Here is a 13,812-nt window from a genome sequence, read left to right as displayed (position 1 = left end):
TGGACAATCTCTACTGCCGCCCCCTGGACCCCGGGAGGGGCGAGCAGGGCGGAGACAGTTCCCTGCTCTGCCCGGGTCCTCCCCAAAGCCCCAGCTAGCGGAGTGGGGGGCGGGTAGCCGGATCACGGAGGACTTGGCAGTTTCCGGGAGGTTGGGGAAGCGACCCCGAGCACAGCCCGGCCAGACGCAGTCGCCGAAGCGGACGTTCTAGGTGGCACAGACACCTCCGGGGTAGAGCAGGCGCCCGGGAGGGCGGGCTGCACCACCCCCACCTGCGGCCACGCGCCGAGCGCCCCGACCGCGTGGGCACAGTCCCCAGCCTCCCGGGGAGGGGCACCCGGGAGAGGGCGGGGCCCCGGGAGGCGGGGTCGTAAGGCTCTCGGAGGCTAAAGCCGCGCCCGGAGCCTGGCGGGGAGGCGGCGGGAGGGGCCGGGACGGCCGGAGTGAGCGGCGGCCGCAGCTGCAGCTGGACGGCCCGCGGGCGGCTCGGGCCGCGCGCCTGGAACCTCGCGGGGCGGGCGGGCGCGGTACCCCCTGCCTGGCCGCCTGCACCCGGGGGAGGCGGCCCACGCGCGACGGGACCAGCAGCATGAGCAGCGGCTACAGCAGCCTGGAGGAGGACTCCGAGGACTTCTTCTTCACCGCCAGGACCTCCTTTTTCAGGAGAGCGCCCCAGGGCAAGCCCCGCGCCGGCCAGCAAGTGAGTGGCACGCGCCGTGGGCGCCGCAGCCCGCGCCCATCGCTCCCGGGGTCCCCGAATCCACGTGTGCCTGCGAGGCTCGCTGGGGATGCCGGCTGGGAAGGAGGAGGGGGCGGCCGAGAAGGGGCTCCTGCTGTTTGGGATCCCAGGGTCGTGCCTGGAGCTCGTGCACATGGGCGTGCGGACGTGCGCGCGCGGAGAGCGGCCAGGGCTAGGGAAAGAGGAGGAAGGGCAGGAGACCGGGGGCCGTCTCCTGCCTTCCGCGCCAGATGGCCTCTGCGGCCCAGCTTCGGGCTGCGGGCAAGTAGTTCTGAGCGTGGAGGCGTCCCTCGCCCATCCCGGCGTTTCCTGTGCGCCCCAGCAGTCCGTGGTCGGGTCCTGGCCCCGGCCCTCACTGTGAGTCGGCTCAGTGGGCACTGAGTGGCTTGGGCACCGTGTAATAGCCAGGGGTGGCGGTGGTGACCTGGCTTCCCCTACCTTCCGGGTCCGGGACTTTGGTGGTGGGGGTGGGGACGATAGAAGGCGCTCACTAGATCTTGGTTGCGGGAGTCAAGGTTGTGCGTTTCCTGCAAAGTCAAGTTTGTGAGTGCCTCCAGTGTTTTGCAAACAAGTTCCGGTGCTAGGTAAATACCAGCCGGCGAGAGCTGAGCCTTAGGCCGGTTTCTTCCTTTTTTGGAGGAAGCATGCCGTGGGAAGTAGGACTCTGGAAAAGATGGGAAGGGAACTTGGGCCGGTTTCGCCGACCGTGACCGTGTTATTCAGGGAGGCTTTCTCGAAACGGGCCACTTGGGGTGGACTTCTCAGTCTGGAGCGTGAACTTGCGGCCTCTTGGCCCTGGGAACCACACCAGGGAGCCCCGCCAACCAAGCCGTGCCCACATCAGATTAGTGAAGGCTGTAATGGAACAAATTTGTTGCCCTTAAATAACATCAGGCGCTCCCCGAACTTTGCTATTAGACAGTCCTGGAGACTAGAGGCAAGGAAAATCGTTCAGGGCCGGAAGAGGAGTTATGGGAGGGGTGAGGACGGAGTAATGTGTCAGGGTTTCCTTGCCAGACCTTTTAAGTTTACTTAACCACTTTCTGAGGTCAGATTTCCAGATTCGGAAGTTCTAGTCTTCTCAGCCTCTTAGCCCCCAAACCAGAAGGAGGGGCAGAGGGGATGGTGAAGGGCCAGAGTGAAGTCAAGTGCCCTTATTCAGTAAGCAGGTAATCCTAAGTGAAGTCCTGGGGCGGCAGTCCGCCTTCTTTATTGTTTCTAAGGCTTAGGGTTGCACTATTTACTAGTCACTTTGAGCGATGGCTTAGCTCTGGCTGCTGTAACAAATACCGTAAACTAGGTGACTTAAACACGAATATTTCTCACAGTTCTGGAGGCTGGAGGTGGATCTGGGTGCATGGTGGGGTTCTGGTGAAGACCCCCTTCTTGGCTTGGGCTTCCTGGCTGGGAGACAGCCCACCTCTTGCTGTGACCTCAGGTGGAGAAAGGGCTAGCTTTCTTCCTCTTATAAGGGTGCCTCTCATCTTGGGGGCCACCCTCCTGGCCTCATTGCCTCCCACAGATCCCCACCTCCAAATCCTGTCACGTTTAGGGCTTCATCATTTGAATTTTGGAGTGGGGGGGGGGGTCCACATGGAGTTAATAGCAATTGATCCTTCTTTTACAATAGAGTGTATTTTATTTTATTAAAAAAAATTTTTTTTAACGTTTATTTATTTTTGAGACAGAGAGAGAGAGAGAGAGAGAGAGAGAATGAACAGGGGAGGGTCAGAGAAAGAGGGAGACACAGAATCTGAAACAGGCTCCAGGCTCTGAGCTGTCAGCACAGAGCCCGATGCGGGGCTCGAACTCACAGACCGGGAGATCATGACCTGAGCGGTCGGACGCTTAACCGACTGAGCCACCCAGGAGCCCCCAATAGAGTGTATTTTAATGGCATGCGTTTGCTGTGAAGTTTAGAAGGCAGAAACACTGTTCTTCTGTCTTTGAGGGAAGAATTAATCGCTTTTCCTTATGCTTCTTTCTTTCGCTTGGCTCTTCTTTCTTTCTTGATCTCTCCTTTGTTTCTCTTCTCTTTGTATTTTCTCCTGCCACTTACATTGCTGTCACCGCCTGACACTTTCGCTAGAATTTGACAGCAGTGGTTGTGCTGGGTTGATGGCCGTTCCAGAGGCGGCTCTTGATCTCCAGAAAACTTGCTGGTTCTCAGGTTCTCCAGGTATGCTCCTTCCCAAGGGCCAGATTATCCAGGTTAGAATAGTGTGAGAATGTTTCAGTGCTTTAGAAAGTAAAAGCCTCTTTTTCTCTGGGTTTACAGTGTTTCTGCTTGTTGATCTAGCGTTCATATTGTTTAATACTTATTTAGCATTTAGAATTAGTCTGACATTCATTAGTGTTGTGCTGAAAACCGGGACAGTAAGACCTAGTTCTTTGCTTGAAGATCCTGTTCTGTATATTCTGAAGCCTTATTGCCTGTGTATTTCCCCTTCTAACATAACACATGGAAGGCGCTGACTTCTGGAACTTACTTGCCAGGTGGAAAAAGTGTTTCCAACTGAATTTTTGTGGGCATTTTGGTTAAAGTGCCTGAGGGAGTGTGTTAAATTCCTGATAGGATTTGCAAGTTAAAGAAGTAAAACTTTTTTAAAAAATTTTTATTTATTTATTTATTTAAAAAATTCTTTTAATGTTTATTTCTTTTTGAGAGAGAGAGAGGGACAGAGCATGAGTAGGAAAGGGGCAGAGAGAGAGGGAGACACAGAATCCGAAGCAGGCCATGTGGGGCTCGAACTCACAAACTGTGAGATCAGGACCTGAGCCGAACGAAGTCAGACGCTCAACCGACTGAGTCACCCGGGCGCCCCCTTTTTAAAAATTTTTAATGTGTATTTATTTTTGAGAGCGTGCAAGGAGAGGAGGGACAGAGAGAGAGGTACAGAATCTGAAGCAGGCTCCAGGCTCTGAGCTGCCAGCACAGAGTCCGACACGGGACTTGAACCCACGAACTGTGAGATCATGACTTGAGCCAAAGTTGGTGTTAAACCGACTGAGCCAGCCAGGCGCCACAAAGAAGTAAAACTTCAAAAGCAAGGCACTCTAAATATAGAACATTTGTTTTACCTATGGTTAGATGATAGATAAGCCTTTGTCATTTTATTATCTTATTATTATTATTTTAAGGAATCTCTGTGCCCAATGTGGGGCTTGAACTCATGACCCTGAGATCAAGAGTCGCTTGCTATATTAACTGAGTCAGCTAGGCACCCCACCTTTTTCATTTTATTATGTTGGTGATTAGAAGAAAAAGATAAGCATATCTGACAAAGTGTGAAAGTGAAATTGAAATTTATCCTTTATTTAGAGAGGTGCAAAGAGAGATGTTGCCATAGGCTTTGTTATTGATAATGGTAATTGTGGGTTTTTGTTTTTGTTTTTTTGGTGCTGAACCACCTGGTGAAAAAGCCAGGAAGATATGGTTTCTAGGACTCTTGAAAATATCCAGAGAAAGCAAGATGTTTGTGGTAAATTCAGGATGGAGAAAAAGGGGGAGGGGAGTGAGGAATTTCTTTTCTTCTCTTGCCAGGCAAAGGAATATAGCCCAACTTCTATCTCCAACAAAAACAAAAATCTTATGGATATAAAGAAAATGTTACTGTTTTCTTTCTTATATTATGTTGGTATCCTCTTTAAAAAAAGCAAAAGACTGAAAAACCTGTCTGGAGGATATAAACAGGAATGAACACATGGCCTTTTTGTGGCAGTTTGGATGTCCTATGTATTGTTGTATCTCTGGGGTCTCCATTGGTACCTGATACACAGTGGTTGCTCAGTGAATATTAGTTATGTGACTCCTTTCCTGGTTTGATAATAATTGGCTCTTTTTAAGTTTATTTATTAGAGAGAGAGACAGACAGATACGGGGGAGAGGGGTGGAAGGGAGGGAGGGAGAATCCTAAAAGGCTCTACAGGGCTTGATCCCATGGATCATGAGATCATGACCTGAGCTGAAATCAAGGGTCAGAAGCATAACCGACTGAGCCAGCCAGGGGCCCTGATAATACTCGGCTCTTTACAGGTTTTCAAATGTATCCTATTTTATGATTCTCCCCAGAACCCCCCTGGAGAATTAATGAAAGGTAAGGCCTTTATGTTAAGGGATTCACCGAAGGGCCCACAAACTTTCCTTTTTTGTTAATTCTCAGCCAAAAAAAAAAAAAAAAAAAAAATTAAAGTTCAGTTTTCTTGTCGCACATATGGACATCTATAATTTAGGAGTTTCTTAAAATGTTGGGGACCCGTCCCCCATTCTGCATATATCTTCATTACAGTGTTCATAATTCTTAATGTAATCTATTGGAGCATATCTTACCCCCAGCTAAGGTAATTACTTTTCTTTCTGGGCCTTTGGTAGTTCAATAGGAATAAGGAAAGGAGACCCTGTTTTTGCTTTAGCAGAATAGTCAAGAAGCCTTAAACTTAAAAAATTGTCTCTGAACCACTCACACTTCTAAAAGAAGTTACCCTGAAAAATTGTTTAATAAGGCAAGCCTGTGAGACCCCATATAACAGGCCTCAAGTTTGCCCTATGGGTTCTCTCCTTAGTATAATTTAAAGTTTTTTCTGGCTTGTTTGGTTCTGTGTCACATCGTTAGAATCAGCAGTAATGAGGCACACTGTTTTTCTTCAGTGTTTCCATTAGAAGCTTTGGCGGTAGGTCACTGGGGATGAAAGAATAATGGTTTACAACTTCAAAAGTATTTTGACTTTATTGCTTTTCTGCATGGATTTTTAATCCCTATATTGTCAAACATAAGTATTCCTACCAGTCCTTTTGCCTGGTGTGGGGTGATTTGCACGTTTCGTCTCCATGTTTGCTATGTCCTGTCCTTACACAGTACATATTAATCCATTGGAATTTTGTGTTTGTGTGAACAGGACTCACAAAGACACATTCCTTTAACTCAATTTCAAGAGAACATTAGTCACCTCTTCTATGAAAATACATTCTCTTCCCCGTTTCTTCTTCTGGCTAACTTGCAAAGATTTGGGATTATTTGGAAAGCAGTGACAGAAAACATTTATGAAAAGAAAAGCTAAAAATATCCAATAATGTGCTTATTCTTTTTAGACTTCCTTTGGCAGTCCATGCATGTCATACTGTAAACATTCATTTTCTGGGAGGAAAAAAACACGAGGCAGACCAAGTACTTTTTAGTGTGGTGTGGGCCCCAATTCTTAGCCGTGAGCATCAGCTCTTGCTCACCCCCAGCTGCCCACAGAAGTAGCTGTCCTTTGATAAAGGCCCCTGTTTGAGGCTTGCTTTTCGCTTCTGATTTGGCTTGAGGCCATTATCTAGTTGGGGCCCTTGTTCAGAAGTGCTGGTGAAAAGACAGTACAGGATAGGAGATAGATGCCTGGGAAGGAGCTGCTTTTATATACTGTATCTTGGCTAAATTCACCTGTTTGTATCTTTGTCTCATTGAAGAGCTATGCACAGTGCCTAGTAAGAGGTTTAATTGTGAATAAGCATTAGCTATGTGACGAGGCCCTGCTTCTTGTTCATTTTCGGATGCAACAACTTTTGTTTGTTTATTTATTTAAACGCTTATTTATTTTTGAGAGTGTGAGTGGAGGAGGGACAGACTGAGAGGGAGACAGAGGATCCCAAGCAGGCTCTGTGCTGACAGCAGAGAGCCTGATGAGGGGCTTGAACTCACCAACTGTGAGATCATGACCTGAGCTGAAGATCATGACTGGATGCTTAATGGACTGAGCCACCCAGGTGCCCCTGATGCAGCAACTTTTAATGTTTATTTTATTTTTATTTTTATTTATTTATTTTATTTAGAAAACTAGAGCCAGGGAGGGGCAGAGGAGAGGAAGAGAGAGAGAATCCCAAGCAGGCTCCACACTGTCAGCACAGAGCCTGATGCGGGGTTTGAACTCTTGAACTATGAGATCACGACCTGAGCTGAAATCAAGAGTCGGATGCTTAACTGACTGAGCCACCCCAGGCTCCTCTGCAACAACTTTTAAATAACTGCATATAACTAGGACTCTGGTCATACTAGTCTTCACTTCCTTTCTGGAGCTGTGTGATTTGCCATCACAGAACCTTGGCTTGGGATTGCTTCCCTCCCTTCTCCGTCCCCTCAGAAAAGTCTTCCTGAATCACCACTCCGAAGTAGGCAACTTCTCCTCTTACAGCCCTCTGCTCTTTCCTTTCATAGCAAAAATTATAATTTGTTGTTGTATCTAGTTTAATGAGGACAGAGACTACCATGTTGACCCAGCACATAAATAAATGCCCCGTACTTAGTTTTTGAAGGAATGAAAACCTACTGATTTTTTTTTTAATATGAAATTTATTGTCAAATTGGTTTCCATACAACACCCAGTGCTCATCCCAACAGATGCCCTCCTCAATACCCATTCCCCCCCACCCCCATCAACCCTCAGATTGTTCTCAGTTTTTAAGAGTCTTTTATGGAAAACCTACTGATTTTGGATGGAAGTTCCAGTCCTTGGTACTGTGACTTTTCCTTTATACACAAGTATACAGAATTTTTCCTCCTCTCCCAGCTGGACCAAAAGTTTCTAAAAGCATCTTACACGTTAATAGTCATTTAAAAATAAATGATATTGGTAATCAGTGTTATTACTGGTTTAGGTATAACTCACTTTATGTATTTCCCCCTTATTTTAAGAAAGCCCATTATTCATCCATTTAACATTTATTGAATTTATTTTGCCAACAATTTATTTTTGCTATGAAGGGAAGGAGCAGAGGGCTTAAGAGGGGAGGGATGCCTACTTTGTTTTGCCTTTAAGGTTTTATTTATTTTTAAGTGTTTATTTTATGTATGTATGTATGTATTTATTTTTGGAGAGAGAGCACACGCAAGCAGGGGAGGGGGCAAAGGGAGAGAGAGAATCTCAAGCAGGCTCCATGCTCAGTGCAGAGCCTGATGTGGGGCTCGATCCTATGACCCTGGGATCATGACCTAAGCCAAAGTTGAGTTGGATGCTCAACCGACTGAGCCACTCAGCTGCCTCCTTTGACTAATATTTTTTAAAAGCTTACCAAATAGAACATGTCTCTAATTTTTCTTTAAAGAGCTTGTCCCTGGGGCGCCTGGGTGGCTCAGTCGGTTGGGCGTCCGACTTCGGCTCAGGTCATGATCTCGCGGTCCGTGAGTTCGAGCCCTGCGTCGGGCTCTGTGCTGACAGCTCAGAGCCTGGAGCCTGTTTCAGATTCTGTGTCTCGCTCGCTCTCTGACCTTCCCCCATTCATGCTCTGTCTCTCTCTGTCTCAAAAATGAATAAACGTTAAAAAAAAAAAATTAAAAAAAAAAAAAAAGAGCTTGTCCCTTTAGTGTAAAGGAAACTTGTACCTGTTGACAGTTTTTAAAGAACACTTGTATTGTGTAAAGTGTGGTAAAGCTGTACATCAGTTTAGATGGAAAGGCTTACGGAGAAGTGTATCTCTGTAAAACAAGCCACGTTTTCCTGTTGACATCTGTCCAGAAGCTGTAGATGATTGTGTTCCAACAGAAACATCATCATCCTCAAGGATATGAAGTGCATTAAACAGAGTTCATATTAATAACACTAACCAGAGTTGATCAAACTCTCCCAAATAGTGTTAGTTTTTCAGGTTTTTCTTAATAGTTCTGGTTTGGCTGTCAGTGGCTAGTGAAATGGTTTTGTTTACTTGTTATTATCATCATTATTTTTTAAAGTTTATTTTTGAGAGGGGGGTGGGGCAGAAAGAAAGAGAGAGAGAGAGAATCCCTCTGCTAATAGCACAGAGCCTGATGTGGGGCTTGATCCCATGAACCCTGAGATCATGACCTGAGCTGAAATCAAGAGTCAGATGCTTAACTGACTTGAGCCACCCAGATGCCCCAAAAGTTAGAATGTCTATATATATACATATATATAATATATACATATATATATGTATATATATATATATATATATATATATATATATATATTTTTTTTTTTTTTTTTTTTTGAGAAAGAGAGAGAATGAGTCAGGGAGAGGCAAAGGGAGAGAAAGGCAGAGAATCTTAAGTGGGCTTCATGCTCATGCCTCAGTCTCACAAACCATGAGATCATGACCTGAGCTGAAATCAAGAGTTGGACACTTAACTGACTGAGCCACCCAGGCGCCCCTAACTTGTTATTTTTTTAATGGACAGGGCCAGATATGCAATAGGAAGGATGTCAGAGCCCATAAAAAAATGATTAAGATGTGATATGCACATAAAAATGTTGTGAATAGAAGTGGTCATCATTCTAAAACTGTACTGTAATACAGTAGTTACTGACCACATGTGACTCTTGAGCACTTGAAATGTTTCTGACCTGAACTTAGAGGTGCTGGAGGTATGAAATATACACTGATTTCTAAAACCAAGGGAAGAGAATATAAAATGTAAACAATGATTGCTTAATATTGGTTATATGCTGAATATTTGGGATATACTGAGTTAAATGAAATTGTTACCTGTTTGTTTTTTAACTTGGCTACTAGAAAATTTAGAATTCTGTATGTGGCTCACATTCTGTTTCTGCTGGGCAATGCTATCTGCTAAAGCAGAGCTGCTAACTCTTGCTGGGGGTTTCGATCTCCATCCTCTGCACATGGATGGATGGGTTGCCAGCCAGGTGCCCTGAGAAGATTTTTCTTTGTGAAGGGGAACTTGCCCTTTACTGTTGGGAATAGTTTCTTCTCAGCCTATCGAGGGTCATGCATACCAGCATTTTGAGGTTGTGAAACTTTTGTGTGGGGAACTTCCCTTTTTTCTGACCTATGAGCTGATAGGATAAAAACTGTCCTAATGGCATTCAAACTGCAACCCTGCCTTGAATTTAAAGAGAATGGAGCTCATTATTTCATAGGGTATTAAAACAGCAAGAGTAATACACATTTTATGGACTATAATTGCTAACTGCTGCTACATGATTCAGTCAGCTAAGAATAATTTACTAATTATATTGTAGCACTCAGTTCTTTTTTCCAGATGCTAAAGAAAGTGAGATAATTAGAGCAGGAAGAAGGATGAATTTGGGAATTGGAGACCAGAAGAATAGATTTAGAAGATCTAGATTTAAGAGGTTTAGAATGCAATCAGCAAACTTTTTCATGAAATTAATGCAGGTCAGGCCATGTTTGTGTGTGTTAAGATTGTGAAGGTAGTTTTCTACATTCATTCCCAAGTGTTCATGGAATGCTCGCAATGTGATAGACTGGTGCTAGGGTTTTGATGAACAAAACAGATAGAAACCTGCTCTTAAGAAGTTGAGTTCAGAGTCTTACGGCACTTGGCTAGCTCGGTGGATAGAGCATGTGGTTCTTGATCTCAGGGTTGTATGACTCTAAGTTTGAACCCCACTTTGGGTGTAGAGATTACTTAAAATCTTTTAAAAAGTTGAGTTTGTAGTCTGTATACGTCATTTCTCGTCCATGGTAAAGAGCAAGGTCTTAGTTCAAAATCTGGCTCCATGTTTGTTTCGTATATGCGAAGAAAGTACTTTATCATAGGCATGGCATTTTTACTCAAAGGATATTAAGGTTTTATTGGTAGCTGGAGCAGTATGTTTAAAAATCTTTTTTTCCAGAATTTTTAATATTTGTTTATTTTTGAGAGAGAGAGAAAGAACGAGTGGGGGAGGGGTGGAGAGAGAGGGAGACACAGATAGAATGTGAAGGAAGCTCTGGGCTCTGAGCTGTCAGCACAGAGACTGACATGGGGCTCATACTTACAGCCATGAGATCATGACCTGGGTCGAAGTCGGATGCTTAACCACCTGAGCCACCCAGTTGCCCCCCCTCCCCCAAATTTTTTTGATAATAAGAGTGCTGTAAAAATCGCATCATATACTTTGAGGGGAAAATGGTCCATTATCTAAGTTCAGGTCAATATCTTAATTCGAATATTATTTTGCAGAATTGTTTTCTAGTTTTTTTCATTTGTCTTATTTTTTTAAGTAATCCCTACACCCAACGTAGGGCTCAAACTTATGACCCCAAGATCAAGAGTCCCATGCTTAACTGACTGAGCCAGCCAGGCACCCCTCATTTGTCCTTTTACATACATATAATTGTTTTGTCCTGACTTTTAAAAAAATTGTGGTAAAATACACCTAAAATTTGCCATCTAGTGTTAAGTATATTTACATTGTTATGTCTCCCATTGCCAGAACTTTTTCATCTTGGAAACTGAAACTCTGTCCCCATTAAAGTGCAACCCTCTCCCCACCGTACTCCTGGCAGTCAGCATTCTATTTCTGTTTCTATGGGTTTGACTGTTCTGGATATCTCCTGTAAGTGAAATCCTACAATATTTGTCTTTTTGTGACTGGCTTATTTCACTCAGCGCAATGTCCTTAAGGTTCATCCGTCTGTAGCATGTGTTAGCATTTCCTTCAGGTCTGAATAATACTGCATTCCATGTATGTACCACATTTTGTTTATCCATTAATCAGTCAGTGACTAGTTGGGTGCGTCTAACTCTTGGCTATGGTGAGTAATGCTGCAAGGAACATGGGATCTGTCTTAGGTGAATCTCAATTCTTTCAGGTATATACCCAGAAGTGGCATTGCTGAATCATATAGTAAATTTTTAAAAAAATTTTAAGATATGTTTTTTTTAAATGTTTGTTTTTGAGAGAGACAGAGACACAGAGCATGAACAGGGGAGGGGCAGAGAGCGAGGGAGACACAGAATCCAAAGGAGGCTCCAGGTTCTGAGCTGTCAGCACAGAGCCGGATGGGGACTTGAACCCATGAACTGTGAGATAATGACCTGAGCCGGAGTCGGATGCTTAACTGACTGAGCCACCTAGGTGCCCCTGAAGGCTGTATTTTTAACTAGTTTCATTGTGCCCTTAGCTCCACTGGGCATCGTCGTTAAAATAGAGGGAAAAGTGGGGTGCCTGGCTGGCACAGTCAGTAGAGCATGTGACTCTGAGGACAAAGAATAACTCATTGTTATTTAACTTGCATTCCTTTAACAGTAAATTTAATATGTTTCTGTACTTCTAAGTAGATCTTCCTCTTGGTGTGAGCATTGTTCATGGCCTTTGACCATTTGTTAGGCAGGCCGGAAATCTCCCAAGAGTTCTGTTCTTGAGTCGTGTGCATGTTTAGCGGGGGAGATGGTTCCCCTTTTTTGTGGTCAGCTAAACTCCAGGTTATTTTTTGACTTACTCTGTTTGTACCAAAAGGACATTACATATTCTGGCATTTTGAAATCCTTTAGAGTCTGTCTCAGGCTGACATCACTCTGAAACTCCAAGCAAAAAAAAAAAAAAACCCACTTTACTCCTATAATTATGACACAGGAAAGGCATTACTAAGAAAGCATCAGTGTCCTGTGAATACACTGTGGAATACAGAGGGTGGGAGCTGGACGATGTGCCTTTTACTTAGCATGTTAAAAAAAAAAAAAAAGTGACTGAAGGTGCCCGTTTATCTTTGAATTTCAGTACATTTAGTGTGAGTCTTCCAAGCCCCCGGGAGAATTCAGAAGAACCTAAGTTTTATAAACAGACCAGATATTGAAAAAAAGGATTGTAGGACAAACTGCTAAAAAAAACAAAACAAAACAAAAAAAAACCCCACCTACCCCAAAGAATTTTTATACTGTTTACTTATTGGCCTACTGTCTTTTGTTGAAACATTGCAGTTAGATAGAATCGGGCATCCTTCTATCTTAAGGCTTGCCTGTGATGAAAATTTTGGCTTAATCTCTTATAATCTGATGAACCCGTAGTTTGTCCTCATTTAATTTTTTCTTCATTCATAATATTTTAATTAAGTGAATCTTTTAAAGAGACGGAAAGAATTATTTCTGACTTTAGATGGATTATGAAGCCGCCTTAATCCTCATATTCTTAGGCAACTCAAACAAGTTTACTCTGAAAATTTCCTACAAATGCTTGTTTCGAGGAATATTTTTTTGATACTTTGCCAGTGAAGTCCTAGAAATTTATGTGTAGTTGATACAGTTCTTGAGCAGCCAAACAAAAACCAAACACTTTTATGAAAATATAAAAAAGCTGTATGCATTACATAGGGAAAAAATAGCAGTACTAAAAATGTTTAACATTCCATCGTGTTTTATAGTTAATGGAGCTTTCCAAGATAATTAACATTCAGTTGATTTATTTGGACTTTAATTTCAGTGGAACTTGGAAATGAGAAATTAAACCAACAGAAGTTTTATTGGTTTAGACCTTCACCAGATCCAGGTTTTAATGGCACTGCGGAGGTGAATTCAGAGGTATTTGACTGTAGTCCGTGATTTCCCAGCTATGGGAAAATGTAAATATTATGTAGGTGGTTTAAAGAAACAATAATATTACTTTTGTCCATTTAAGGTCTGTTTCTGTTTGTTTAAACAGGCTCGTGGATAGCTTTTTCTTGCCAGTTTTCCTTTGGGGGAGAGTCACTGCCCTTTCAGATCTTTCTGAAGTTTGAAAATTGCTTTCTTGCTTTCTCTAATGACCAGGCCCACGTGGTGCTCTGGGGGTGGGGGTGGGGGGGAAGGAGTGTGGTGGTGATGTACTGTGCTGAGGTGTGGGGTTTGATTCTTGGCTGTCCTGCTGGTCTGTGCTAGAGAAATTTGCTCTATGAACTGTACCCAGAGTGCAATTATTCCTGCCATTTGGTGCAGGGGACTGGAGGTAGGTTATGTAGGGGAAAGTAATACCTTTCAAAAAGGCAAATATAGCACCCAAATCAGCAAATCAGCGTAAAATTCATTCACACTGGAGGTACTTCTGAACAGTTTTTTTAAATTTTATTTTTAATGTTTATTTTTGAGAGAGAGAGTGAGAGCAGGGGAGGGGCAGAGAGAGAGGGAGACACAGAATCCGAATCAGGCTCCAGGCTCCGAGCTGTCAACACAGAGTCAGACGTGGGGCTTGAACTCATAGGCTTGAACTCATAGTGAGATCATGACCTGAGCCGAAGTGGGATGCTTAACTGACTGAGTCAGTCACCCAGACACCCCTGAACAGTTTTAATTAACAGTGGATCTTGATCTTTTCTGGTGAGGGCTATTAAAAAAAAAAAAAAAAAAAAAAGAGAGGGGGAA

At 43.8% G+C, this 13,812-nt stretch overlaps 1 protein-coding gene across 1 annotated transcript in view; it reads left to right on the top strand.

Annotated features, from left to right (window-relative positions):
* Positions 1-386: 386 nt before the first annotated feature.
* Positions 387-13,812, top strand: part of RASSF3 (Ras association domain family member 3) — a 73,339-nt gene continuing 59,913 nt past the window's right edge. Inside the window, exon 1 of the mRNA XM_019455005.2 lies at positions 387-700. Within this exon, the coding sequence (XP_019310550.1) occupies positions 590-700 (111 nt within the window). The 5' untranslated portion in view covers positions 387-589. The remainder of the gene's footprint in view (positions 701-13,812) is intronic.

Source organism: Panthera pardus, unplaced genomic scaffold, assembly GCF_024362965.1.
Source record: "Panthera pardus isolate Hobbes unplaced genomic scaffold, ASM2436296v1 HiC_scaffold_6, whole genome shotgun sequence".
NCBI lineage: Eukaryota > Metazoa > Chordata > Mammalia > Carnivora > Felidae > Panthera > Panthera pardus.
The sequence above is the reverse complement of the archived record's forward strand: the minus strand, read 5'-3'. Positions and strand labels throughout refer to the sequence as shown.